The sequence below is a fragment of the Macaca nemestrina genome, chromosome 16 (assembly GCF_043159975.1).
Source record: "Macaca nemestrina isolate mMacNem1 chromosome 16, mMacNem.hap1, whole genome shotgun sequence".
NCBI lineage: Eukaryota > Metazoa > Chordata > Mammalia > Primates > Cercopithecidae > Macaca > Macaca nemestrina.
The window spans coordinates 15465046-15492742 of NC_092140.1; the positions used below are offsets into that span (position 1 = coordinate 15465046).

The following is a 27697-nucleotide window of genomic DNA, read 5'->3' on the forward strand; positions in this document are numbered from 1 at the left end:
TACAGAAAGAGAAACTGAGGATTGGGGGCCCTGAGGGAGGAGGGATGGCCCTACTGCCAAGAGCATCTCCCCAGCTAATCCCTAAATAGCTTGTGGGAAATGAGGTAGATATTACTAGTGCTGTTTTGCAGGTTAGCACATTAGGGCAGAGGTAGATGACCCAAGGCTCTGTGGGAGTCTGGCTGTGCCTGCCTTGTGCCCTCTGCCTAACATACTTTCGCCCAGTGCTTGCGGCTCAATGAATGGTGACTTATTCAATGACAACGGAAGGCGATTTGCGCAAGGCCATCAATAAATTAGTAACTAAGTAAAAGTTAGAATCAAGGATGCTCCAATGCTTATAACAAGTCATAGTACTTCCAAACTAGCTGGAAAAACTAATAAAATGTTACAGGGGGAGCCCTAAAAATAAATGGGAAAAGGAAAATCAATTGAAGGATGTCACAAAAAGGTTAAGATTCACAAACTTGAGATCAATTCTAAGAAGATAAATACCTTTAATACTCAGAGAACATATTACTGGATGGATGTACCATGGTTTACTCAATACCCTACGATTATTAAACATCTACTGGGTTACATTTTTGCACACAGATCTACCTATTTCCTTAGAAGAGATTGCTTCAAAGAACAATTGCTAATTGAAAAACCGTGTATTAAAATTGCATACTGGATCACGGATGATTTTTATTTTCTTCTTTATTATGTTCATTATTTTATGAATTTTCAATAGTGAGCATAAACTTTTTTTTTTTTTGAGAACAGTCTTGAAAATAGAGCCAAGTACAAAAGATGATACAAGAGTAATGACAAATATTTTCTCACATTTCAAGTTTTTTTTTTTTTTTGTTTGTTTGTTTGTTTGTTTGTTTGTTTTGAGACGGAGTCTCGCTCTGTCACCCAGGCTGGAGTGCAGTGGCGCGATCTCGGCTCACTGCAAGCTCCGCCTCCCGGGTTCACGCCATTCTCCTGCCTCAGCCTCCCGAGTAGCTGGGACTACAGGCGCCCACAACCGCGCCCGGCTAATTTTTTGTATTTTTAGTAGAGACGGGGTTTCACCGTGGTCTCGATCTCCTGACCTTGTGATCCGCCCGCCTCGGCCTCCCAAAGTGCTTGGATTATAGGCGTGAGCCACCGCGCCTGGCTCAAGTTTTATAACATTATGAATAAAATTATTCCTATTCCACCTTCTTATCTTTCTAAATATAAACACAGAGATTCTTTCTAAACATAAACATTATAAATAAAAGTAATGTTTCTGGGCACAGTGGCTCATGCCTGTGATCTCAGCACTTTGGGAGGCCGAGCCAGGCAGATCACCTGAGGTCAGGAGTTTGAGACCAGCCTGACCAACATGGAGAAACCCCATCTCTACTAAAAGTACAAAAATCAGCCAGGCATGGTGGTGCAGCATGTAATCCCAGCTACTCAGGAGGCTGAGGCAGGAGAATCGCTTGAAACCGGGAGGCAGAGGTGGCGGTGAGCTGAGATTGCGCCACTGCACTCCTGTCTGGGCAACAAGAGCGAAGCTCTGTCTCAAAAAACAACAATAATAATCATACTGTTGAAGATGAAACTGTATTAGGAAAGTAACACTGTAAAAGGGGCAGAGACTTAGTAAGATGACTTGCTAACTCCTCTTTATAAATGTTACCGTCAACATTTATACTAGGCCACTGCGATCTTTAGCTTCTCCAAAACAGGCCCAATACCTCACGCTCTAACGAACAGTAATTTCAATGATCTGGTAAATTAACTTCGGGTCTGACAGAGATCAGGCCTGACAGATTACTGACTCTATTTCCATTGCTTTAATTTTACTTCTTGAAAAAAATTTTCAACTAAAAGTCATGTGCAACTAATGTCATCAAAGTCTCACTTTAACACGTTAATCCAATGCTAGTGAGTATGACCATTCAGTATTCCAATAAACACAGAATGCGTGAATTTCATTAACATATGCCTGGAATAACTAGTTTCTATGAAACCTGTAATGCGATCTTTTCATTTCTGTCTATTGTAACTGCCAGTCTTTGCGAGTCTCCTCCATGACGTCAGCTTTCCACGATCTTCAATAGAAAAACACGTGATCACCTCACCCAACACAGAGAAAAACCATATTCACAGGCTGCCCTCAGACACTTAAGTGTCCCAAAAACCAGCTGAGGGTGTTGTACATTACATGTCTGGAGACTGGAGGAAGAAGAAAAGTTGGCAAATAAAAGAATGCAGTATTGCCAGGCCTAGTGGCTCACACCTGTAATCCCAGCGCTTTGGGAGGCTAAGGCAGGTGGATCTCTTTGAGCTCCAGAGTTCAAGATCAGCCTACACAACATGGCAAAACCTTGTTTCTAAAAAAAAAAAAAAAAATAGCTGGGCATGGTAGCACACACCTGCAGTCCCAGCTACTTGGGAGGTTGAAGCTGGAGATTCACTTGACCCCGAGAGGTGAAGGTTGCAGTGAGCTGAGATCACACTATTGCGCTCCAGCCTGGGTGACAGAGTAAGACTCTGTCTCAAAAAAAATTGGGGCGGATGGGGTACAGTATCAACCTATAGGAAGCAAACTAGCACAAGGAGGGCAGTTAAAGGAATTGGGTGTCCCCTCCAGATCTCATGCTGAAACATGACCCCAGAGTTGGAGGCGGAGCCTGGTGAGAGGTGTCTGGGTCTTCGATGCCCTCCCCACAGTAAGGAGTGAGTTCTCGCTTTATTAGCTCAGGAGAGTGCTGGTTTTAATGCAAAACATGCTAACAGGAATCATCTGTACACAGAAATTCGAAGCATGCCTTGCTTCTTTCTCTGACTTTTCCTCCACGCCTACACAGCATGTTACATTATCCAAAAGATATCATCTATGTTACAAACTCCCATATTTTTACAAACATCCATCAATGTTCTTCCTGTAACACCATAAATTCCTTCCTGCACATAATTTGTCCACCCCACCCATTGCATTCAAAGCCCAAAGCAAACTTCTAGGCAAAAAAAAAGAAAAAAAAAAGTACACAGACATGCAGACTTGTGGGAGCTGACAGAAATCTATAGAAAGGAATGTGATCTGGTCAATGAAGAGAGGAGGGGAGTAAGATGCTATGGACCAAAAGGTTGCATCCAATGGGAAGTCAAGGTGAACAGACACCCGGATGTCCTTCTGGAAGGCAGTACTCTTTCCCCCAAGGATTGGCCAGGTTCTGACAACTCCCCAGTGCTGCAGCCACCCAGAGCTCAGGGCCAGGGGCCGCCCACAAATGAGCTCTGCCAGCACTTCTCTGTGGGACCCTGCTCTGGGCATCTCCTCTCTCGCTGCCTCAGGCCTCACCTAGAAAAGCAAAGCATGAGACCACAGCAGTGGTTCCTCCCAGTGTCTGCATGAGCAGCGTGCCCCATCAGCAGCTGTCATCACGCAGCCATGCACTGTGCATTCCCATAGGATGCGGACACCAGAGTCTCCCCTTCCTCCCACAGAGCTGCCGCACCTGCCCACCCTGGAGTCCTAATACACACCCCTAAACAGAGCAGGATTAAATGTGAACACAAGTCCAGGATCCTGCAAGTCTCCGAATGTCCCCTCCTCCTGCCTCGGTGTTTAACTGATGGACACTGAAGGCCCTGACTCTCTCCAGCCCCCTGGGATTTGGAATTGTGTCCTGGCCTTTGCATCCTATCTGTGGCCTGACTGAATACCGGCGAGAAGCAGATGAGAAGTTAATTTCAAACAGTGGTCAGCTTCTCAGCAGGACAGGGAGACTAAAGCCAGAACGTAGATTATGTGTTACAATTCACGGCCTTGAAACAACGTGAAAAAGCCCCTCTAGCTAAAGCATCAGGGAATTCCAAAAACAGGGGACCAAAAAGCAGGTAGAGTGAAGAGTGTATGGGCAGCTTTCATAAAGCAAGTGCTCGTGGGCCAGCTGGATTTGTCCCCATTGTCTTGCTTTCACGGGCCCAGAGTTGAGCTGGATTGAGGTCCAGACCGCTGTGTATGACTGACTGGGTCTTTCGGATGCTGCAGAGGTAACCAGGGAGGAATGCATATCTGCAAAGGCTAAACTCAGTGAGGATGAAGCTGACTACACCAAAATGGAATAAACTGAAGAACAACAAAGAAAAATGTTAAATGAAGCAGTATTTCACCTATCAATAGGCAACAGAGGGGTGTGTGAACCCATGATTAGTAACACCTTGAAATATAAGACAGGCTTTACCGTCAGATGAGCAATGCATTACTAAGTGCAACAAAACTCAAATACATAAAACCTTCTTCATACTGTTCAGCACCTACCTAGAATTATAAGCAGACAGTGAAGTAAAATTTGTATTAGGAAACTTGATGAGGGGTGTGTCTGCGTGTGCTTTTTTAAAACTTGTATTTACCCAATGTAAGGCTTAGTTATTCTAGAATTTTCCCTGAAATGGGTCGCCTACCTAGCAGATGCAATTTTTACACATTTAACATAGTCCACAGCCCCAGTGGGTTAAAGAAGGAAAGAACTTTGAAGAATCAATTATTCCAATTCCTTTGTTTTATCAACATGGAAACTGAGGCTCAGAGGGTAACTCAGAGGTCTTCTCAATACACACACACACACACACACACACACATACACACACACACACATTTTCAGGTGTCTTTAAATTTCCTATTTCTCAAGTATCCCAAATATTCTACACAGGCCACCTTCCCTTCATCTGACCAGGTGGATCATGAGGTCAGGAGATCAAGACTATCCTGGCTAACACGGTGAAACCCCGTTTCTACTAAAAATACAAAAAAATTAACTGGCGTGGTGGCGGGTGTCTCAGCTACTCAGGAGGCTGAGTCAGGAGAATGGCGTGAACCCAGGAGGTAGAGGTTGCAGTGAGCCAAGATCGCGCCACTGCACTCTAGCCTGGGCAACAGAGTGAGACTCCATCTCGAAAAAAAAAAAAAAAAAATATATATATATATACACACACACACATATATAGAGAGAGAGATGGTGTATGACATGATGTTTTGATAGACGTACACACTGCGGAATGACTACATCAAGCTATTTAACATATGCGTGACTTCACATCTATGCATTATGTGTTCAACATAAAACACTAGTATCAGATACATCAAAAGGTTTAGCTTGGATATCTCCACGTAGCCACACATCAATTAGGGTTCTACTTTTGTTTTTCTTTTCCCCCCTCAAGATGGAGTCTTGCTCTGTCACCCAGGCTAAAGTGCAATGGTGCAAAATCGGCTCACTGCAACCTCCGCCTCCGGGATTCAAGTGATTCTCCTGCCTCAGCCTCCCAAATAGCTGGGGTTACAGGCACATGCCACCACGCCTGGCTAATTTTGTATTTTTAGTAGAGACAGGGTTTCACCATGTTGGCCAGGCTGGTCTCGAACTCCTGACCCTGTGATCCACCCACCTTGGCCTCCCAAAGTGCTGGGATTACAGGCATGAGCCACTGTGCCCAGCCTCAGGGTTCTACTTCTTAAAGAGGGATTCAAACAGACATATAATAGAAAGTGCAGAAAGAAGGGCATACAGAATAAGGAGAAAGTAACAAAACAGACGAGGAAAAGAAGAATGTGTATTTTTGACATAATTAGATGTGTCAGTGAGAAAGATTAGCAAATCCTATCACATTCCCTTTCTCCCTTCATAAAATCCTACCAGGTCCAAAAGTTCCCAGAACACATTTCTATTGTACCAGATTATTGACACTGCCAAGACTAGTGTTGTTTTAAATATACAGATGATTCCACCTCCAAAAAAGCTTGAGTTAAGTTGAAGTTGATTAAAATCCTGTGTTTTTTAATCACAAAGTTTTCCTTTGTATTCAATGATATTTGGAAAATTTTAATATCTGAAGTGTGATGAGGGAATAGTGATTGTGTTGAAGAAGTCTTGATCTTTTAGAGATATATACTGAAATAATTATAAATAAAAACCAAACTTTCCTTCAGAAGGAAAATCTTTCGGGGTGTGTGTGTGTGTGTGTGTGTGTGTGTGTGTGTATACACACATATATATATCCCCACATATATACTTTGAAAATTATTATTATTTATCATTCTTTTCATTATTGTTCCTTTTTAAAAAAAAATTGTGGTAAGGCCAAGTGTGGTGGCTCACGTCTGTAATCCCAGCACTTTGGGAGGCTGAGGTGGGTGGATCACTTGAGGCCAGGAGCTTGAGACCAGCCTGGCCAACACTGTGAAATCTCATCTCTACTAAAAATACAAAAATTAGCCAGGCATGGTAGCATATGCCTATAATCCCAGCTGCTCGGGAGGCTGAGGCACGAGAATCACTTGAACGCGGGAGGTAGAGGTTGTAGTGAACCGAGATCACGCCACTGCACTCCAGCCTGAGCGACAGAGTGAGACTCTGTCTCAAAAAAAAAAAAAAAAGTAGTAAGATGCACATAACACAAAATGTTACCATTTTTAAAGGTACAGACCAATAGCATTAAGTACACTTGTCATAGTGGTGCAACCATCACCACCATCCTCTCCAGAACATTTTCATCCAGCAAAGCTAACTGTGTACTCCCATTTTCCTCTCTCCCCTGCCTCTTCTAAGCACCATTCTTCTCCCCATCGCACATATATCTCACAGTGCTTAGTTTCATGAATTCAGCATTGTTAACTTTTTTAAAAACCTCAAATTTCAAATACTGATGCATTACCTTAAATAGAGCACAACGTACCTGTTCGCTCTCATTTTTAACAAATGTTTATCAACATTTTAATGCCTCTGTAGAATGATGAACTGTAACTGAGGTGGACCTATGGTTTTCTTTGATCATTAACCACACTTTCATGAACACCTTTGGATGGGCATTTCATTTTATAAGAGCACCTCCTAGCAGCAAACCTGCTGGAACAAAACTGTGCACATTCTTAAGATTTTTGACCAGTTGCCAAATGGCCCACCAGAAGGGTTGTTGCTTTAACGTTTACTGGTGTTTCTAATGTTCAGACAGTTTGTTCTGGATTTGGGGGCTGGGGAGGGAGGCTAACTGCACACACAATGGCCTACAGTTCCAGCTACGTGTTTCTACTACGCTTCCTTTTCTTGCAGTCATAAGAGACCTTCCCACATGAGCTCTGCCTGACATACAGTATAAGAAATCCACAAAGGTCAAGCACAGTCATGAGCTAGGAATCAGATTTCCAAAAGGGTCTTTGTTTTATTAAGAAAGTTGAAGGTATGATCTTACCGTTTGCTGTCTTTTAAATCTACTAGGTAGATTTAAAAGACAAAATACATTTTCCATCTTATTCATATTACTAACTTTTTCAAAACCAACCCATGAAGGTAAATACAATTAAAAAGAGCATTGTTTCATAATATTTTAACGTATCGGCAAAACAGTGTATTTTACGACACAGCAACCACTTTTACATTTACAAGAAAATTGCCAGATTAACAACACTGTCTGCAGTTCTTTTGTCTTGGCTATTCACTGAGCTTATCTGAAGGTAGCCAAAGGGGCCCTAAAAAGAGACCTCCCTCCCTACTCTTGTTTTACCCAAAATCTCATTTCTCAAATGAAGCTACGTTCTCTGGTTATGGAAGTTCATTGTTTCATAAATTGCTCCTACAAGTAAAAAATTCTTCCTTTGTTTTCCAATGCAAAACAACCTGTAAAAAAAAGGAAGATGCCATAAAAGGATCTTGTAGTAAATGTGTCTTTTTCTTTGCCCCAGCTACAGCCAAGCCAGTGGTTCTTCTCCATGAAGTGGTTCCTGAATATCCCATCGTTACTTTCCCATTCCCCCACTGCCATCGGTTATACTAACATATGTTTTCATTTATAGCATCATGGACATTCTCTAGACAGTCAGTCTGTTGAAAAGAAATTAATCCCAGCAGTGAGCTCAGATCCTGAATTCTCAGCAGTTTCTTGTGAATTCATGGCAAGGCTATTTCTGCTGAGGCTGAATCTGAATGTGTAAACAGCTGGCCGGGCTACACTGCCATGTATTTGGCTTAAATCACATTCTGCACCTACAGCAACACAGGCAGAAGGATCCACTTCTCATCAGGAGATTCTTCACAAATACAACAGACACAATTTTTGTGCTCATCATCACTGGGATAGAATACGCACTTTTTATTGAGCACCTACTAGATGCCCAGAACTGTCTGATCATTTTACATATGTTATCTAGTCATTGTGCAGGCACCATTATTAACACACAAGGAGACAGATACTATTCTCATCCACACTTTACAGATGATGTAACTGGCACTCACTAAAGTTAAGAAATTTGTTCAGAATCCCATAGCTTTTAAGAGAGGAGCTAAGAATTAAACTGTCATCTCTCTCCAACCTCAACCTCAAAATGCAAAAATGACACGAACACCAATAATAGCAGGTATTAGTGCATCATTATGAAATGAGTATTTGGGAACAAGTGAGGGGAACACTTAGTGCTTTTCAGGGACACCCACACACTACCGACTGACCACTCAGATCATCACTTTGCCTGGAAACTCAGAGGTCCCCATAATGACGGGCAAATGAGTTGGGGTGGTCTCAGAACCCTGAAATGATCACATGAATCAGAAGCACAGAGTGGTATTTTCAAAGCTGCATATAACTATGTGATGGGCCTCGCTTTGTGTTGTGAAGAGCCAAAACTGCTCATCAATTTGTTCCAAATCCCACATGGAAAGCATGCATGCAAACTGTCACATACACACACACAAACAAGACAGTGGATTCTGACCTCAAACCCAGAAATTCGGCCTCCACCCAGTGCTCTCTTCATTACAGCAAACCTAAAACTAACCACATGGCCCAGTTTCCATGAAATATTTGCTATGAACTGATGCAGTAACTGCAAAATAAAAGGCCAAGAGCAGAGCACATCTGGGCTGGAAACCGAGCTCAACAATGCCTTAGTGGTGTGACCTTGGATGAACGCAGCAAAGCCTGCGGCAGTCTACACTGCAGCAGTCTACACTTCCTACTTCGTAAGCGATGTGTTGTTATAAACATCATCTCGCTTAATCCCCACAACCACCCTTTGAAGTGGAGACCATCGTCCTCATTTCACGAATGGTGAAACCCAGGCCATAGTTTAAAAGTGGCAGAGGCAGGTGGGGTCCAAATCCAGTTTTTGTCTCACATCAAAGTCTTTGATCTGAGTCTCAGTTTCTTCACTGACAAACCAGACTGGGATATCTGACTCATGCGGTTGCTATGGGCATCTCCCGCAAGAGCATCAGGAAAATCCTCTGCAACAGCACTCAGTCAACAGCAGCTACTGAGACTTTTATTACTAATCACTGGCGTCACCTTCTGCAGCCCCAGCAGTGGGTTAAGAGAAATAAAAGGCTAAACTCAGGACTACTTGCCAACAAGCATTTAACAGCATTCCTTAATGCTTCAGATTATTTTTGTCTCCCTCAACACCCTTTTGAAAGATCAGAAACTTAACATTTTTCCTTGGTGGACAAAATTGGCTTGAACATTGCTTTTGTTGCAGACTAAATCAACATACAGCTATTAAAGCACCACACTCCCTACTTTGAGTATGGGTGCCACCAGGGTTCTCTCCAACCTTTGGAATTCTATGCACTTATAGCTAAGTAGCTAGTTTTGTTTTGATAAAAGCTACTTTAAAATCTCAGGGGCCTATGCTTGCCAAAATCAAGTTGAAAAATGGTGGTGTCAAACAATTTGGAAGTATTCTTCTAAAAGTAACACCCTGAGAATCTGAGGCAGACATATTTTCCTCTAAAGCATACAGGATCACCAGGGCTCACCGGGTCACTGACTTGAATGTTAGAGCAGGATAATAGATAACTTTCCTTAAACAACAACACTGGACACTTTCTTTGACATGGACTTACATCCAATTTCAGGTCCTGGGAAGGCACAGGCAACTGAGTGGGTATTAAAGACAAAGGTCTTCAATAAGTATTTAAAGAACACAATACAGAGATGCCTGGCATTTCTGGAGAGCACATTCTACAGCAGCCTGTGAAAGAGGAAATCTCAGCATTCGGTAGCATCCATGAGGGTCAGGCTGGACCATCTGCCCCCAGGGCACTCCTGTCCATTTACTGGGCCATTATTGGCTTCTCTTTGAGGTACAAGTCAAAGTAATGTGAAAAAGTCATCTTCACTATGTGTTGGGGTAGGTTTTAATTTTAATAAATTAAAATATGCAGGTAATGAATGCTCTATTGAACCTACCCAAGAACATGGATGTGAACCTGGTAAGAGCCACGCTGAAGTCTTAAGTTATTGAGTCATATCACATGCACTGATTTTCTTTCAGTCTTATGAGTTTCACACTAAATAGTCAGGAAGCCTGAACAGTCAAAATGCAAACAGGCATTCTGAAAAATTCATCTGATAATAAAGTCATTATAACTCTAATCTCCTAATATGCTAATATAATACATATTATTAACATTGTTATTAAATACATATACAGGTGGGCACGGTAGCTCACGCCTGTAATCCCAGCACTTTGGGAGGCCGAAGGGGGCAGACCACTTGAAGTCAGGAGTTCGAGACCAGGTCGGTCAACATAGTGAAATCCTGTCTCTACTAAAAATACAAAAATTAGCCGGACATGGTGCCGGGAGCCTGCAATCCCAGCTATTCAGGAGGCTGAGGCAGGAGAATTGCTTGGACCTAGGAGGCGGAGACTGCATTGAGCTGAGATTGTGCCACTGCACAACCTGGGCAACAGACTGAATGAGATACCATCTCAAAATACATACATACATACATACATATATATATAATTAGTTATATTACTATCACAATCTAATATCTTTTTATGGCTTATCATGGACTTTATCAAATTGTGTGATGCCAACAGGTGATACTGGAGGGCTTTGGTACTTGTTTGTCCTCCTTCTTCCCTAGTGGGGACTTTTTTTTTTTTTTTTTTTTTTTTTGAGAAGGAGTCTCACTCTGTCACCCAGGCTGGAGTGCAATGGCGTGATCTCAGCTCGCTGCAATCTCCGCCTCCCAGGTTCAAGCCACTCTCCTGCCTCAGCCTCCCAAGTAGCTGGGATTACAGGCACCCGCCACCACACCCAGCTGATTTTTGTATTTTTAGTGGAGACGGGGTTTCACCATGTTGGCCCAGCTGGTCTCAAAGTCCTGACCTCAAGTGATCCACCTGCCTCAGCCTCCCAGAGTGCTGGGGTTACAGGCGTAAGACACCATGCCTGGCCCCCAGTGGGGACTTTCTATTAAGCGAATAAAGTCATCTATATCTCTCGTATAAAACGATCTTGAGAGTGCACAAGGCCTAGAATCCTAGACAAGTAGGCAGAAGATGTGAATTGTGGCCCCACCTTAGCCACCGTCTAACTGAATGACCTTGGACAAAGCACCTGTTTGAGCCTCACTCCTCTCTTTGAGAGATGGGCATCCAGGTCTTCCAGTTCTAACAGCTGTTCATTTAACTTCATGGTTCGAGAATAAAATTTAACATTCTTTATGATTCAAATATACACACATTTATGTGCCTCATTCATACATCAGAAATAGTCATTTTTCTAAGAATAAACACATTTATGTATTCATAAGTTCATAAACATCTATGAAGTCCCTGTTATGTGCCAAGCACTGTGCTCGAGCATAGGACAGATCAAAGACCAGGGGCCACACCAATCCCTCTCCTTACGGCTAAGTGGGGAAGATAGGCACTGAACCAGTAATTTACAAACCAAATCATGCAGTGGTTTAGAATTACACACATGTGTGTTAAACTATAAAAAGAGGCAGATGAGTGACCAACACAGAATTCAGGCTGAGATTACTTCTTAAGGGATGGGGGTTAAAGCATTCAGAGAGTGGCCCATACTGGTAATGTTACATTTTTTTTTTCTTTCTTTTTTTTTTTTTTTTTGTGAGACAGAGTCTTGCTCTGTCACCCATGCTAGAGTGCAGTGGTGCTCACTCAGCTCACTGCAACCTCTGCCTCCCAGGTTCAAGCGATTCTCCTGCCTCAGCCTCCCAGGTAGCTGGGATTACAGGCGCCTGCCACCATACCTGGCTAATTTTTGTAATTTTAGTAGAGATGGGGTTTCACCATGTTGGCCAGGGTGGTCTCAAACTCCTGACCTCGTGATCCACCCGCCTCGGCCTCCCAAAGTGCTGAAATTACAGGCGTGAGCCACTGCACCTGGCCCTCATATTTTTATTTGTTAAACTATACTTACACTTTTTATAGCCTCTTTTGTAAATATGCCATATTTCACAATTTGAAGTTTTGACAGATTACGTGAGAAAGAAACAAATCATGTATAAACCCAAAAGACTGGCATTATTGTACTTTTCTTTAGAAACTAAACCATTCAAAACACGTATGGTTTCAGATTTTAACATAATTATTTTGTGACTTAAGATGGCAATTTTTTTTTTTTTTTTTTTTTTTGAGACAGAGTCTTGCTCTGTCACCCAAGTTGGAGTGCGGTGGCGCCATCTCTGCTCACTGAAAGCTCCTCCTCCCGGGTTCCCGTCATTCTCCTGCCTCAGCCTCCCAAGTAGCTGGGACTACAGGCGCCCGCCACCACGCTCGGATAATTTTTTGTATTTTTAGTAGAGACGGGGTTTCACCATGTTAGCCAGAATGGTCTCGATCTCCTGACCTTGTGATCCGCCCGCCTCGGCCTCCCAAAGTGCTGGGATTACAGGCATGAGCCACCACGCCCAGCCGAGATGGCATTTTAAAGAATGGCAGACTCAGTTTTGCAGGTTTTTAAATCCTATATTTCTTTTCAAAGTGTCTATGTTTCTCCAATTAGGTCACCGGGCCACCCCAATGTTTGGTGTTCAGAAATCATTGGTGAATCTCATTAGCAAATGTAAAGCAATGTATTTTCTCATACATATAAAATCATCTGTTTTCTCTTTTATTAAATGCATATCCATATCCAAGGCTTAAAAGATTGAAAACTTAAAAGTTAGGTTTTCAAAAAAGGTCAACAATCTAAACCCTGATGAATTTTGAAGATTTCCAAAAGAAATTTGGGGAAGGAGCTGTCAAACATCACATATGTAACTGACGGGAGAAAGGTGGGTAACCAGACTGTTCATTTGCCCCTGGAATTTCATGTTTTCAATACCACCACCGGGAACCATCACTAAGAAATGGTATGGCCTCAGGTTTCCATCTGTCTTTTTTCTTCTATAATGCTCAAAGACAGGTGGAAACACAAGTCCTGTGTGATCTTTCTTCGGGAGACATACATCTGGTTACCTTCCTGCCTCCCCCTGAGACACAGGCCTGAGTGACATCAATCATTCCAATAGCCAATTTCTGTGTCATCAATGGGCCATTACCTGGGTGGAGAACACGGTGGGGAAACACAAGACTTCTGCCAAAATGTCTCCATTGCCACAAGGAAAAAGTAAAACAGTAAGCAGACCAGAAGTTCTTTTTAATGATGTATTACTCAAGCAAAAATCAGACCTCTTCCCTCAATAATGGGCTCTAAGACTCTTGCAAAAAAGTATCTATCTTACAAGAATTTAAGGTCTTACCATGTCACATAAAAGAAGTATCACATCATTAAAAATGTTACGTTCCCAAAAAAGTTCACCAAGGACATTAACAGGGAGCGATTATACTTGCAATATTTCCAAAGGCAAAGTTGTAACAGTAAAATAATTCAATTAAAGCATCACCTGGTCTGTGGCCGTCTACACAAATGATTCCTGAAAATTCCTATTCGTCTTGTTAAAAATCATACTAAAACTATGACACCCATGGGTGCTCATTTAGTTGAAATACAGTCGATTCTCATTATTTGCTGTAGTTGCACTCTACACGGTCACCACTGAACTTGGGAACACCGAACTGTTGCATCTAGGAGAAATACAAGGTTAGATCTGAGATCTGTCGTATTCTCATCAACTGAACGATATAAACTTGTTTAATGTGTGTTTTTGTTAAAAGACACTTTATTTAATATACACTGTTGACTCGTTAATGTTGAATTCATGGCCAGTAGCACCAGCACTTATGCCTAAATGAAGCTCCCCTAACACCCGTTTTCTCTATAAAGCACATTCTCAGCCTTCTTGCTCTCAGGAACCCTAGGCAGTGCTTCTAGCACTACACTTCAGGGCCATTTTAAACAGTGAAATCACCAACAAAAAGCATGAAAACACAAGAAAACATGGCACTAACTAGATCATCAAAAAGGCACCTGTTTGCAGCGCAAGAGCTGAGACAAGAAGGCAGACCCTTGTTTGAGTTCAGCTGAGAATGTGTACACTGGGCAACTCAAATTTTTCTGTCATCCTGACCAGGAAAGTACCACAAGCTAGATTTGGGGATTATAAATCCTGACCAGGAAAGTACCACAAGCTTGATTTGGGGATTACAAATAAATTTTAGGGAGTAGGTGAATTCACAAATATGGAATCCAGGAAGAATGTGTTATCCAGTGTAGCTCAACACGTGGTAAGGACCCAGCATATCCTAGATGTAACATTTATGTCTAAAAGTATTTCTGAAGCTTTTCATGATTTCTTAAAACATGAGACATTTCGTTTCCTGACACCATCCCATCCTATAAAAGGATACTCTATTATGTCTATGGCCACAGGAAAATATCTTGGAGAAGCCTTCTACCCGGGGTGAGACAGCTCACACGGCTGCTAGGGAGGTATCTCCTCACCCTGCCCTCTACCCCCAGTGTCCCTGAGTCCACTATTAAATCTCACTCCACCCAAATACAGTAGAAAGAGTTCAAAAATCACAGCATATTTCAAACAGAGAGAACTGGTTCACTATTTTTCTAGGTACTGTAACAAGCTATCCTTCACCCATGCTACATACTAGACAGAGGTGTCATTGGCCCATTTCTCCCATCAGAGTTGCTGTTTGCTGGGCTGGATGGGGGTGCACCTGTTGGCCTGTTTGGGAAGATAGGTCCGAGGGCCCCACCTCTGACACTGAGAGAGGCTGCAAAGGTTGCTGTTCATAAAACTCGTTTCCTTCACGAACCCTTGGCAGAGAAGCATTTCTGGTCTTAAGTGTCAGGAACCTGCGACTCTTCTGAGAACTGGTTTATTCTCATCACACGACTGCTGATCAAGTGTCCAGCATTCAATACATAGCTCTTCACAAGCATCGCTGGAAGCTCATGACCACATTCGTGGCTTGGCGGCATTCACTTTGTAAAGAGGCCTCCTCCTGGATGCTGCGGACATCTTGCCCCTGTTCTCTGTTTTCCCGGACTTTCTTATCGGCTCCCAGTCCACATCATCTACACTCTGGCTCCTCGTGAACTGCCTGGAATCCACTGAAGGTGGGAGCTGGGGTCAACCATCCAACCTTTGCTCACCTTCCTAACTTTCTCTAGGAAAGGTTCCTCCCCTGCCCTGGATCCCAGCAGAGCCCCGAGCTTACCGTCTGTTGTATCCTTCTCCGTCTTCCCTCCTCCCACATTAATTCAAATAGCTCTCTCTGTTTCACACCACCTGTCCTCCCAGTGCACTCCACTCCACCTGCAGGGCTGTGGGGATGGATAGCCCAGCCAGTCACACCGGGGAGTCCGTGTTAGTGACCTGGCCTGGTCATTTAGAGCTTAGTGTGACTTTCTTAAAGGGCAGTTAAAGAACTCTATGTGGGGGCCCAGGTGGGCCCAGCCAGGGGTGTGGAAGGCTGCACACCACCAACAGAGTACACACCCTAGGCGTGACACTATTGGCAGATGGCACGCATCGTCTTCTAGATGTGCAAAGAACAGCTACCTTTTTTTTTTTTTTTTTTTTTTTTTGAGACAGAGTCTCACTGTCACCCAGTCTGGAGTGCAGTGGTGTGATCTCAGATCACTGCAACCTCCACCTCCTGGGTTCAAGAGATTCTTATGCCTCAGCCTCCCGAATAGCTGGGATTACAGGCATGCGGATCACAGGCATGCGCCATCAAACCCAGTTAATTTTTGTATTTTTAGTAGAGACATGGTTTCACCATGTTGGCCAGGCTGGGTCTTGAATCCCTGACCTCAGGTGATCCATCCACCTTGGCCTCCCAAAGTGCTGGGATTACAGCCGTGAGCCACTGCACCCGGCCAAGGAACAGCTACCTTCTTAAACACAGGAGTTCCATCAGTTCTGTGTAGAAACATGTATGCAGGAAGTGCACAGACAGAATCCATGAGCTCAAGGACAGCTGGATTTTTTAAGCTAATTAACAATGTTCCATTTCAGGGCTCTGGGTAGAAAGCTCTGACAAAGCCACTATTCACTAACGTGCTGTGTGCTTAGTGATGTCATTCTGTTTGTAGTGTAAGTACCTGGTTAAATTAAACTTTTCTAAATGTCTCCATTACAGCATTGTTTCAGTAGCCAGGACTAAGAACTTTGAGCTTTTTAAATTATCCCCAGAGGAGAAGGAGGGAGTACAGTATGTAAACACACACACACACACTACTCACACACAAACACACATGCACACAAGCAAGCACACACACACAACTTATTTTGAGAATATAACAATGAAAACTGACAACCATGTTTCCTAGAAAAAAAACTACAGACTCTTACTTTTTTTTTTTTTTAAGTTACAAGAATCAGAAGACTAAGCTTATTTTGCTGATCTACAGGTGAGAATTAAGAATTTATCCCGGCCGGGCGCCGTGGCTCACGCTTGTAATCCCAACACTTTGGGAGGCAGAGGCAGGTGGATTGCCTGAGCTCATGAGTTCAAGACCAGCCTGGGCAACATGGTGAAACCCCGTCTCTACTAAAATACAAAAAGTTGCCTGGGCGTGGCGGCATGGCAGGGTGTGTCTGTAGTCCCAGCTACTCGGGAGGCTGAGGCAAGAGAATTGCTTGAACCCGGGAGGCGGAGGTTGCAGTGAACCAAGATCGCACCACTGCACTCCAGCCTGGGTGACAGAGAGAGACTCCATCTCCAAATAAAAAAAAGAATTTATCTCAAAAATCCTAAGAAGAATGGGATACCTTTCTGCATTTTCAGTGCCGCTTGAAATTGTTACTGCAGCCATGTAATAATACCTTTGTAACACAAAACAAGTTCTTCTTCTCAAGAAAAGTTCTATTAACCCAAAAAGATTCCTCTTGTATTCACAATGAAACACACATCTGTTATTCTATCTAGCTCAGGCTTGATCATCCACTTCCTTTAGGAAGGAAAACTGGGGGAGGCTTTTTAAAAATTAAGCTTTGTGTTTACACAAGTAGAAAATGCCTTCTGTGTCACTCTAATTGTCTATTTCAATTAAAGTACTCACTTCATACTACTTAGTTGCTGCAGTATATGATTTTGTCACATAAAACACTGAATATGGGAGCTGAAAATCTATTTTCTCATTAAAATTAACTGTTCTCACATAAACATCTCACAAAATGCTCATCAATAAGTTGGTAAGACAAACATGAATTGAAGTAGATCTCTGACTTTACTTGCCTTTCTAAATGGCTTTACAATTAACGATCCGTTCTTTGAATAAAAAAGTTACACAAAAATTACTGTAGATTTCTCAGAACACAGTAATATGGTAAAGGAGGTATTCCTTTTCAAATCTAAACCCTTTCAGGAATTAAATTTCAGCAATTCCAATTAACATTTAAAAACTAATGAATCTAATTAAGAGACCACTTGGGAAAGGGAGACGGTTTTTAACTTCTGTACTAGCAATAAACCAAATCCCTCTCTTTGGTCTAATTTATGGCTGGAATAGAAATGAATCTTCCCCTAGTGGCAAATAACCCACAGCGGAAAAGCTGTATTGCTTCCCTTTAAGAGGCACCAAATTTAGTAGATCAAACCAAGCCTCCTGGAGACCTATTTAGGCGGTGGGCCCCTCTGTATGCGGCTTCATGTATCTGAGAGCACATCTCTATCTACTTCTCAGCAGAAAAATCACTTACTGGGCACTGAAATGTGTTAATGTCACCTTTTAGTTTAACTCTGGCCATTGCGAATCATTTTCTTCAAAAGAAACAGTGAAACAGGACTTTAAGTCCTGACTCAAAAAAGATGAAGAAGCTCTTCAGTGACTGTGACCGTTAAGCTTCTACTTCCAGCCCAGTTTGTGGAAGAAATAGAGCCTGTAAGACGAGTGAAAATTCCGTCCTCTCCAAACTTCTCAATGATACACGAATGGTGCTTGGGCTTCACGGGGCATCTCAGTGCCCAACTCATCCAGGAGGAGCCGGTGGCTTTGAGGAAGGAGGATGAGGACAGTGTCTGGGAAGAGAGGAGAGCAAATGCTACTCCCTTGAAAGGGTACTTTTTGTTGTTTTTTAAAAAACAATAACAATAAAGGGATACAGCAAAGTTTTGGAGGTGATGGATATGTTTATTACCTTGACTGGGTGATGGTAACACCAGCCTATACTTATATCCAAACTCACCAAATTGTATACATCAGTTATGTACAGTTTTTTATATACCAGATATACCTCAATAAAGATAGGATGTGGGTTAGAAAGGATGTTTGCTGGGAAAACCAAAATAGCAATCAGCTAGGAATGGAGTGGACTGTATTTTCATCATTCATTGTACCCAATTCTGTTCAACTCTCTAGTGCTGACATGAATACATTCTCATTGAAAAGGCCTCTCTGAAATTTTAATGAAGCTCAAATGGCCCCAGAGGAATCTGCTCACTGATATTCCCTTTCAAGAGATTGCTTAGGGAAAAAAAATCTAGAAATAAGATGCTCAGGGGAGAGAATTTGCTTCTTTTGTAATTATTTTGTAATAGCACTATGAGTTTCGTGTATTTTACAGAATTTGGCTTAAAGTTACACTGAAATTCCACCTGTATGGCAGGGAGTAAAAATTTAATACTCCTCTTGAAAAAGTCAACAGTGAATTGAACTTTAGGTCCAGTTTTTGTTACAAAATAACTGATAGTCAATACTGCAATCCTTCACCCTGCTGGAAAAAAGGGTGATTAATTATCTGAAAGGGCAATACAAGTTATACAGATTTTTTTTTTTTTTTTTTTTTTTGAGATGGAATCTCTCTCTGCTGCCCAAGCTGGCACGATGTCGACTCACTGCAACCTCTGCCTCCCGGGTTCATGCAGTTCTCTGCCTCAGCCTCCCAAGTAGCTGAGATTACAGGCATGAACCACCATGCTCAGCTAATTTTTTTTTTGTATTTTTAGTAGAGATGGGGTTTCACCATCTTGGCCAGGTTGGTCTTGAACTCCTAACCTTGTGATCCACCCGCCTCAGCCTCCCAAAGTGCTGGGATTACAGGTGTCAGCCACTGCGCCCGGCCATACAGATTCTTCTTAATCAACAGGACACAGAAGAAAAAGAAATCTCTCTTCATAACTGACTTTCTATCCTACAGAGCTACACACGTTGAGGCTGGCACACATTCCACAATGCACCGCGCTTTGGTATATCTGAGATAGTCAAAGGAAATGTTAAAATGAATGAACAAATTAACAATTCAAAACCAAAGCCCAAATCTTAGTTTCGGAATCAACATCTGACCAATATTATTAATTTTTTATGGAGTTGAGGCACCTTATTGTTAATTTGATTTTACAGTATCACACTAAGTAACACTGAACAGAAAATCACTACTTACTGATTATAAGCCTGGGGAAAATGAACCACACAGTTCCTCACGGAAACAGTAAAACCTTTTGACATAAAATACAGCACGTCTGGAGAATGAACAGTAGGTCTTGGGGCAGAAACAGCGAAAAGTGAGCAGTGAAAGTACCTTTTCCACTTTCTCTGAGCTAACTGCCTACAACCTAAATTCTTCCCATAGAAAATGCACTCTGAAGACAGATGTTGAAGCTCTGACTTATTAGTGAAAGACAATGTAGATACACATATTAAAATCTTACTTTCTTCCAAAATACATTTATACAACTGAAGATAAAATTAGCCTTTCAAAAGCTTTCATGCATTACAAAATATTCTTGAATCATTTTTTACTATGCTTTTCTATAGCCTTACATCTTTCAAAATTTTATATTAAGGTAAGTCCAGATTTTTTTTTTTTTTTTTGAGATAGGGTCTTGCTCTGTTGCCCAGGCCGGAATGGAGTGACACAATCTCAGCTCACTGCAGCATCAACCTCCTTGGCTCAAGCAATCCTCCCATCTCAGCCTTCTAAGTAGCTGGCGCACAGCACCACGTGTGGCTAACTTTTAAATGTTCTTTGTAGAAACGGAGGTCTCACTGTGTTGCCCAGGCTGGTGTGGAACTCTTGGCCATGTGAGATCTTCCCACTTTGGCCTCCCAAAGCGCTGGGATTACAGGCGTAAGCCACTGCACCTGGCCTCAAATTTTTAAAAATCCTCTTAAGGATGAAAAACAATCCCCTCTGAAATAAGTTTCCTATTTAGCTAATGAATGTTTAGTGCTATTCGAGACAAAAGCATGGAGAAAAACAGTTTCCATAAGGTAGTAAACACTAACCGTCCCTATGGCCTCGAGGGAGGCGGAGCACACTAAGAACATTCATAGCAGCATGTTTCTTTAATAGATCTGAAACAACGCTTTCAGGGTGGCCCATCCAAAAATAGGCTGTGTTTAATACAAAACGACTGCAAGCAGAGCCTGTCAATGCAAGACGCATTGCTACATCTGTCACGTAAAAAAGAGAAATAAACAAGCTGTACAGGAGAAGACCTGTCCATGGACCTCCCAGGCTCAAACGATCCTCCCGCCCCAGCCTCCACGAGTAGCTGGGACTACAGGCACACACCACCGTGCCTGGTTAATTTTTTAAGTTTTTAAATTTTTGTGGGTTTTTTTTGTTGTTGTTTTTTAGACAGAGTCTCACTCTGTCACCCAGGCTGGAGTGTAGTGGCACAATCTTGGCTCACTGAAACCTCTACCTCCTGGGTTCAAATGATTCTCCTGCCTCAGCCTCCTGAGTAGCTGGGATTACAGGCATGTGCCACCACACTCAGCTAATTTTTGTATTTTTAGTAGAGATGGGGTTTCACCATGTTGGCCAGGCTGGCCTTGAACCCTTGATGACCTCAGGTGATGCACCCGCCTCAGCCTCCCAAAGTGCTAGGGTTACAGGAATGATCCACCGCAGCTGGCCAGTTTTTAAAGTTTTTTTGTAGAGACAAAGCCTCGCTATATTGCCCAGGCTGGTCTTCAGCTCCTAGTCTCATGAGATCCTCCTGCCTAGGCCTCCCAAAGTGCTGGGATTACAGGCATGAGCCACCATGCCTGGCCCCATTTTTCTAAAAAGAGAAACTTGCATTCTAGTCCAGATGTGCAGGACACGTCCCTGCAGAGAGGTGGTCGCTTCCATGTGTGCTTTGTGGAGTCCATCCCCTCATGTGCAACGTGCAGTATTTAAGGGCCTTGCCCATCAAAATACCCCACACTCTCCTGGAGGTGCTTCTCAAAAGCTTCTGGACCCCCAGCACATGCCGTCCACCTCCCTGGAAGCTCTCAGGCTCACCCTGCCAGCACCACCCCAAGGACCCTGGAACTATGCCCGCCGCACCCATAGCCTTCTTGAAAACTCCACTTAGACCTCACCTCTGGCAGAAACCACCTCATTCCTGACTCTTCCCAGGGCCAGTTTTTGCGTCCCTTGGCACTTAAGAATTTCACTCACCCCATACGACAGTCCCTTATGTTTGCCCACTGTCCACACTCTGTTCTTCGACTGCTGTGTGCACGTGCTGGGTTAGAATCTTCTCTAGGGCAGGGATTCTGCCTTCTGCCTTCCTTCCCCTGAGTCACCCACCACAGTTCTGCTGTGGATCTCAAACAGCAGCTTCAGATCTTGTAACTTGCAGGAAGTCAAAGGCAAAGCTCAATGCCTGATTTTAAAGGAATGCCGGGTTTCCGGGTTCTACTAAAGCCTCTTGGTTCTGTCGTTCCCCGAAAGCTCTTCCCTGAGGCCTTGCCATGCTAAGATGTTCACGATGAAAACGCACTAGAACACGACATAAAACCAACCCACTCCCTCGGGTGCTATTTGTCAGTATGGTGATCTTGTGTTGAAATCACTGAAATTCTCATGCTCTCCCGACCAGTGAGATGACGTCCGCAGGCAGACCACCTCTCCAGACTCCAGTCTTCCTGGTCAGAGTATTTCTTTTCCTTTTCATCTCAGCTCCGATGTTTTCTTTTTCTACCCAAAGCCCCAGACCATCCACTAACAAAGGAGCTGGTACAGTTTCTCATAATGCTGTGAACTTGTCATAAAATGCAACCGTCCTTCTCTCTTTGCCTGCCTCCCAATGCCCTGCACCTCCCTTCTTCTCTCAGAACAGCTGCCAGCAGGGAACAAAGTCAGGTTTCAATAAACTGGGAGCATTGCCGCATCCTCCTTTCCTGCCTAGGAAGGCCACTGCAGCCGTCACCATCACCACGCAGGCAAGACTCCCACCAAGGCCAAAGCAGCTTGAGTTTCGAGGCCAGCACGCACTGACCCTTCCAAGGCCTCAGATCTAATTATTCGTTCGTCATCGCATGTTCCTTTTCAAAAAGCAAGCCCTGAAAAACGTGCGTCTACCCTTAAATCAGTGGTGCTAATAATGCATGCTTTAAGCAGCACAAGGCCCCAGCCACTGGCCACAGGCTTCCCTGGCCAAGGGTGACCCCGTGCAAGGGTGGAAGAGATGATCGAGGCCCCTCCAGTCCACAGGGCTAAAAGAAAAGGGAGCTAAAGCCGCCTCCCCTCCTGCCTCCTTCCCTCCTTGTGGAAGGATCACTACAGATGTCACCTGCTCACTTCACTCTCGCTCTCTGGGGAAGACTTCTTCCTGATGAAGTTACTTGTCCAACTGTCTTTGGGCCCCTCTTCGTTCACCTGCTAGGAGGCAAACAGTAGCCCTTTCTCTCTCTAGCACCGTCCGGACCAGCAGCCCCATCGGCAAGCCCAGGTGGGACTCCCCGCTTGGAGCCAGAGAGTCACCTGCTCCCCAGAAGTCTCACCTGAGCACCCCTTCCCCCCTTATCTCCTCCGGGAGCAGCCCTTCACTAACCAATGCCACCCACCACTCAGGGGCCTAGCCAGAAACCTGAGAGGCCACCTCTCCCCACTGCCCCCAGGCCATTTGGTGCCTGCCACCCTGCCTGGGGCCTGCTGGAGTCTGTAACAGCCCTGCCTAACCCGGACCTCAGCCCCACTCTTGCTAGAGATTGGTTCTTCAGCTCCAGCCATGTCTCTCTCCCGCTCCGCCCCTCACACCACTTAAAATGATTCCACAGTATAGAAATCATATGAAACAGCTAAAAATGCTGGATAAAATATAAACAACATTATTGTCAATGCACTGCTGATCAAGCAAAAAAGGAAGGAAACTCAGGCCCAAAGAGCTCGAATTGCAAGCAAGCAATAAAGGGGCAGTGGAGCCAGTGTTTGCCCTGAGGGCCGTGGCTGAACCCGGATGTGGGCTCAGTTTTTATGATGGGATGGGGGAGAGAAAACACAACCAGGGCCAGTCCAGGGCAGAGAGCCTAATCCGAGACACCTGCGTAAACCGGCATTTGTTCCCTTGGGGCTGCTTTCACCCTACGGTAAGTATCTTAAGTGTTCAATGGACTGAATGCTGGTGTTATTTTCCCACAGCTGCCATAAATCTTCAAAAATATGCTGAAAATAGTCGGTAGATATATTAACCCATGAAGAAGTCCAATTCCCTGTGAGTATTAACAGGTAAGACCCCATCCATACCACTAATCAGTCTTTCCCAGGCAGGAAGTTGGGTTTTTCTCTAAAACAACAAAGGTAACGCATGCTAAGTAGGTTAGTTACTTTGCTACCTCCAGTACAGATGACCCTTGAACAATGTGGGGGTCGGGGCACAGACCCCCTCCACAGTCAAAAATCCGAGTAGAACGTTTGACTCCCCCAAAACTTGACTACTCATAGCCTACTGTTGACCTTATCAGTAACATAGACAGTTGAAGATATGGTTTGGCTGTGTCCCCACCCAAATCTCATCTTGTAGTTCCCATAATTCCCACATGTCCTGGGAGGGACCTGGTGGATGGTAACTGAATCATCGGGGCAGGTCTTTCCTATGCTGTTCTCATGATAGTGAATCAGTCTCAGGAGATCAGACAGTTTTATAATGGGGAGTTTCCCTGCACACTCTCTCTTTGCCTGCCGCCATGTAAGACATGCCTTTCTCTTCCTTTGCCTTCTGCCATGATTGCGAGGCCTCCCCACCCATGTGGAACTGTGAGTCCAATAAACCTCTTTTTTTAATAAATTACCCAGTCTCAGGCATGTCTTTATTAGCAGCATGAGAACGGACTAATAGTCGATTAACACATAATTTGTATGTGTATTACTACTGTGTTCTTACAAAAAAGCTACAGACAAGAAAATGTTATTAAGAAAATCTATTTACTAAGTGGAAGCGGATCATCATAAGGGTTCATCCCCATCAGCGTCACCTCGAGTGGGCTGAGGAGGAAGAGGAGGGGTTGGTCTTGCTGTCTCAGGGGTAGCAGAGACATCTGCATGAAAACCTGTTTCATAGATATCCTTTCTCCTTGATGATTTTCTTGATGGCATCTGGGAACTCATCTACTGCCTCCTGGTCGGGAGAAGCTGCTTCTCCTGTCATCTTAACATTTTTTAGGTCAAACCTTTTTCTACAATTATCAAACCATCCCTTTGCTGGCATTACATTCTCCAGCTTTAGATCCTTCACCTTCCTTTTGCCTTAAGTTGTCACTTTCCCCAAATCATATTAGAGTCTATAGGTATGACTTTCTTAGAGCAAGCCTGCACTCACATAAAAGCTGCATTTTCAATACAAGATAAAATAGCATTTCGCAAAAAGCACAAGGTTTTCACACCTGCTGATGTAGCCATAGCAACCACTTCACTAATTTTTCTTTAAAAAAAAAAAAAAATGGTCCTTATGCTAGATTCATTTATCTTGAAATGGTGGGCAACCACAGCTGCAGTCCTCAATCTAGCTACGTAGCAAGCAATTCAACTTCTTCCTGTAATGACATGACTTTTCTCTGCTTCTTGAAAGCATTTCCAGAATCAATGGTGCCACTTCATATGGGTCCCACGGTGTCATTCAAGGTTTACAGTATTGCATTAAATGTGATGAAAAATATGCAAGAACCACGAGCGATCACTTTTTACTGAGATAAGCAATTTACTGGAGATGAACTGCTCATGGCGGAGATGATCCACATTTGAAGCAGATAGTAACACTTGAGTTCACTGCAACAGCAGCGGGAAATGGCTATGAGACTGGGACAGTAGTACAGTATTACTACAGTTAATTTCATGCAGTCATGATTTAATGCTGCATCTTTACATTTGTTTACATTTCTCTCAACTGCAATCTGCCACATACAGTCCATCAGTGTTTGTGTAAGTTTTAATAAATTTTAACCTTTTTTTTTTTGAGACAGAGTTTCGATCTTGTTGCCCAGGCTGGAGTGCAATGGCGTGACCTCAGCTCACCACAACTTCCGCATCCCAGGTTTAAGCGACTTCTCCTGCCTCAGCCTCCCAAGTAGCTGGGATTACAGATACCTGCCACCACACCCAGCAAATCTTGTATTTTTAGTAGAGATGGGTTTTCGCCATGTTGGTCAGGCTGGTCTTGAACTCCTGACTTCAAGTTATCCACCTGCCTCAGCCTCCCGAAATGCTGGGATTACAGGTGTGAGCCACCCGCCTAAATTTTAACTTTTTCTTTTTTTCCCCGAGACAGAGTCTCGCTCTGTTGCCCAGGCTGGAGTGCAGTGGCGCAATCTTGGCTCACGGCACCCTCCATCTCCTGGGTTTAAGCAATTCTTCTGCCTCAGTCTCCGGAGTAGCTGGGATTACAGGTGCGTGCCACCACACCTGGCTAATTTGTTTTTGTATTTTTAGTAGAGATGGGTTTTACCATGTTGGCCAGGCTGGTCTCAAACTCCTGACCTCATGATCCGCCTGCCTTGGCTTCCCAAAGTACTGGCATTACAGGCGTGAGCCACCACACCTGGCAAATTTTAACTTTTTATAATAGATCTGTGTTCATTTTATGGTAGTAAATGATAAAATAGACTATCAACATGTATTTTATATATTCATGACATACCTCACTTTAATTTTTTTATTTCTTGGCTATGAGGTTGTCTGTTTTTTCAAACTGTCACATACCTCCAAAAAATTTTCCAATATATTTATAAAACTCTGCATATCATTGGACTTGAGAAGTTCAAACCTGTGTTGTTCAATGGCCAACTGCATTATTTTAGAAATGCACATAGGAGATGTTGGCAACAGCTGTGCATTTTCTGCCACAGCTAAGGAAGGCTCTCAGCAGGTATCATATTACTAGATTTATGACCCTATATGGTTTTAATTAAATCGTGTTTGGAAGCATAGTTCTTTTTCTTAAGCTTTCATACAGGTGCTGCTTAGATGGAAAGCTCCATATCTTCACAAAATCACTTTTTCCTGGCTACAAATAAAGATTTTTGAAGGAAAAAAATGCCATGTGATGAGGGTTATTTATGGTGAAGCAAAGGTTCATCCCTCTTTGTTCTAGAAATGGGCCTAGAAAAGAAGCCAGTCACAAAAAGGTCACATATTGGATGATTCCAATTATACGAGTTTTGAAAGGCCGAGGTGGACGGATCACCTGAGGTCGGGAGTTCGAGACCAGCCTGACAAACAAGGAAAAACCCCATCTCTACTAAAAATACAAAAATTAGCTGGGCGTAGTGGTGCATGCCTGTAATCCCAGCTACTCTGGAGGCTGAGGCAGGGGAATCGCTTGAACCCAGGAGGCGGAGGTTGCCGGGAGCCGAGATCGCACCATTGCACTCCAGCCTAGGTGACAAGAGCAAAACTCCATCTCAGGAAAAAAAGAGAGGTGAACTGTATGGTTTATGAATTATATAGAATAAAGCAGTGTATAAAATGAGCCTAGATGATTGGCAGGGGCTGGGGGACGGGGAAATGGGGGTTGTTTACTGTGTCTAGAGTTTCAGTTTTGCAAAATGAAAGAGCTCTGGAGCTCTGATGCATAGCAATGTGAATATACTTATTAACACTAGTGAAATGTATACTTAAAAATGATTAAGATGGTAAGTTTTATGACATCCCACCGACTCTAAGCTATCGCCAAATGTTCTATTCCTCCCTGGAGTGTCCCACACCCAGGCGTCACTCCGCTGTGGAGAGAGGCAGTTTCCCCCATCTCCAGTACCTGTTTAGCTCATTTTATCACCTCCCCAGGAGATTTCTTTATATTTGAAACATCAGGCATAATGGAATTCTATGCATGACATCAGACATAAATCACTTTAGAATTTCTTCTCAGTGCCTTCAAGTCACTTGTGGCTTTTTTGAAACTTTTGATCTGTGTTAGAATATTACCCTCGATTCCCTAGGGCCCACAGCCTTGGGCATTGCAAGGAAACTTATGTGACTCCAATGTGGCTCTGGGGGTATCGCCTGGGAAGGATCACACTAAGTTCTCTGTAAAACTGATGGAGGTGTTCAGGGGTGTGAAAATGCCACGCAACTATGCCACAGCCACCAAAGAAGCCAGACAGTGGGGTACACACACACGGACTCAGACATCAAAATCTCCCCGCACTGTCACTGCCACCAAGGTCAGGAGAGACCCAACCTACCTACTTTTTATTACTCAATGAGGGATATGGGAAGAAATCTAGTTAGCTATGTTTATCCTCTATAAAGATATTATATAAATTTATTTTGTATTTTGATTGATATAAAAATACAATCTATAAAA

General features: G+C 43.4%; 1 protein-coding gene across 3 annotated transcripts in view; it reads right to left on the reverse strand.

Moving 5' to 3' along the window:
• The window catches only part of LOC105477658 (FERM, ARH/RhoGEF and pleckstrin domain protein 1), a 306384-nt gene that overhangs the window by 188683 nt on the left and 90004 nt on the right, over nucleotides 1-27697 (reverse strand). Inside the window, exon 3 of one of the 3 annotated variants that reach the window (XM_071081106.1) lies at nucleotides 1152-18202. The exons of the other annotated variants lie outside the window; for them this stretch is intronic. Within the exon in view, the coding sequence (XP_070937207.1) occupies nucleotides 17984-18202 (219 nt within the window). The 3' untranslated portion in view covers nucleotides 1152-17983. Of the gene's footprint in view, nucleotides 1-1151; nucleotides 18203-27697 lie in introns of those variants that run through there. 3 annotated transcript variants of the gene reach the window in all.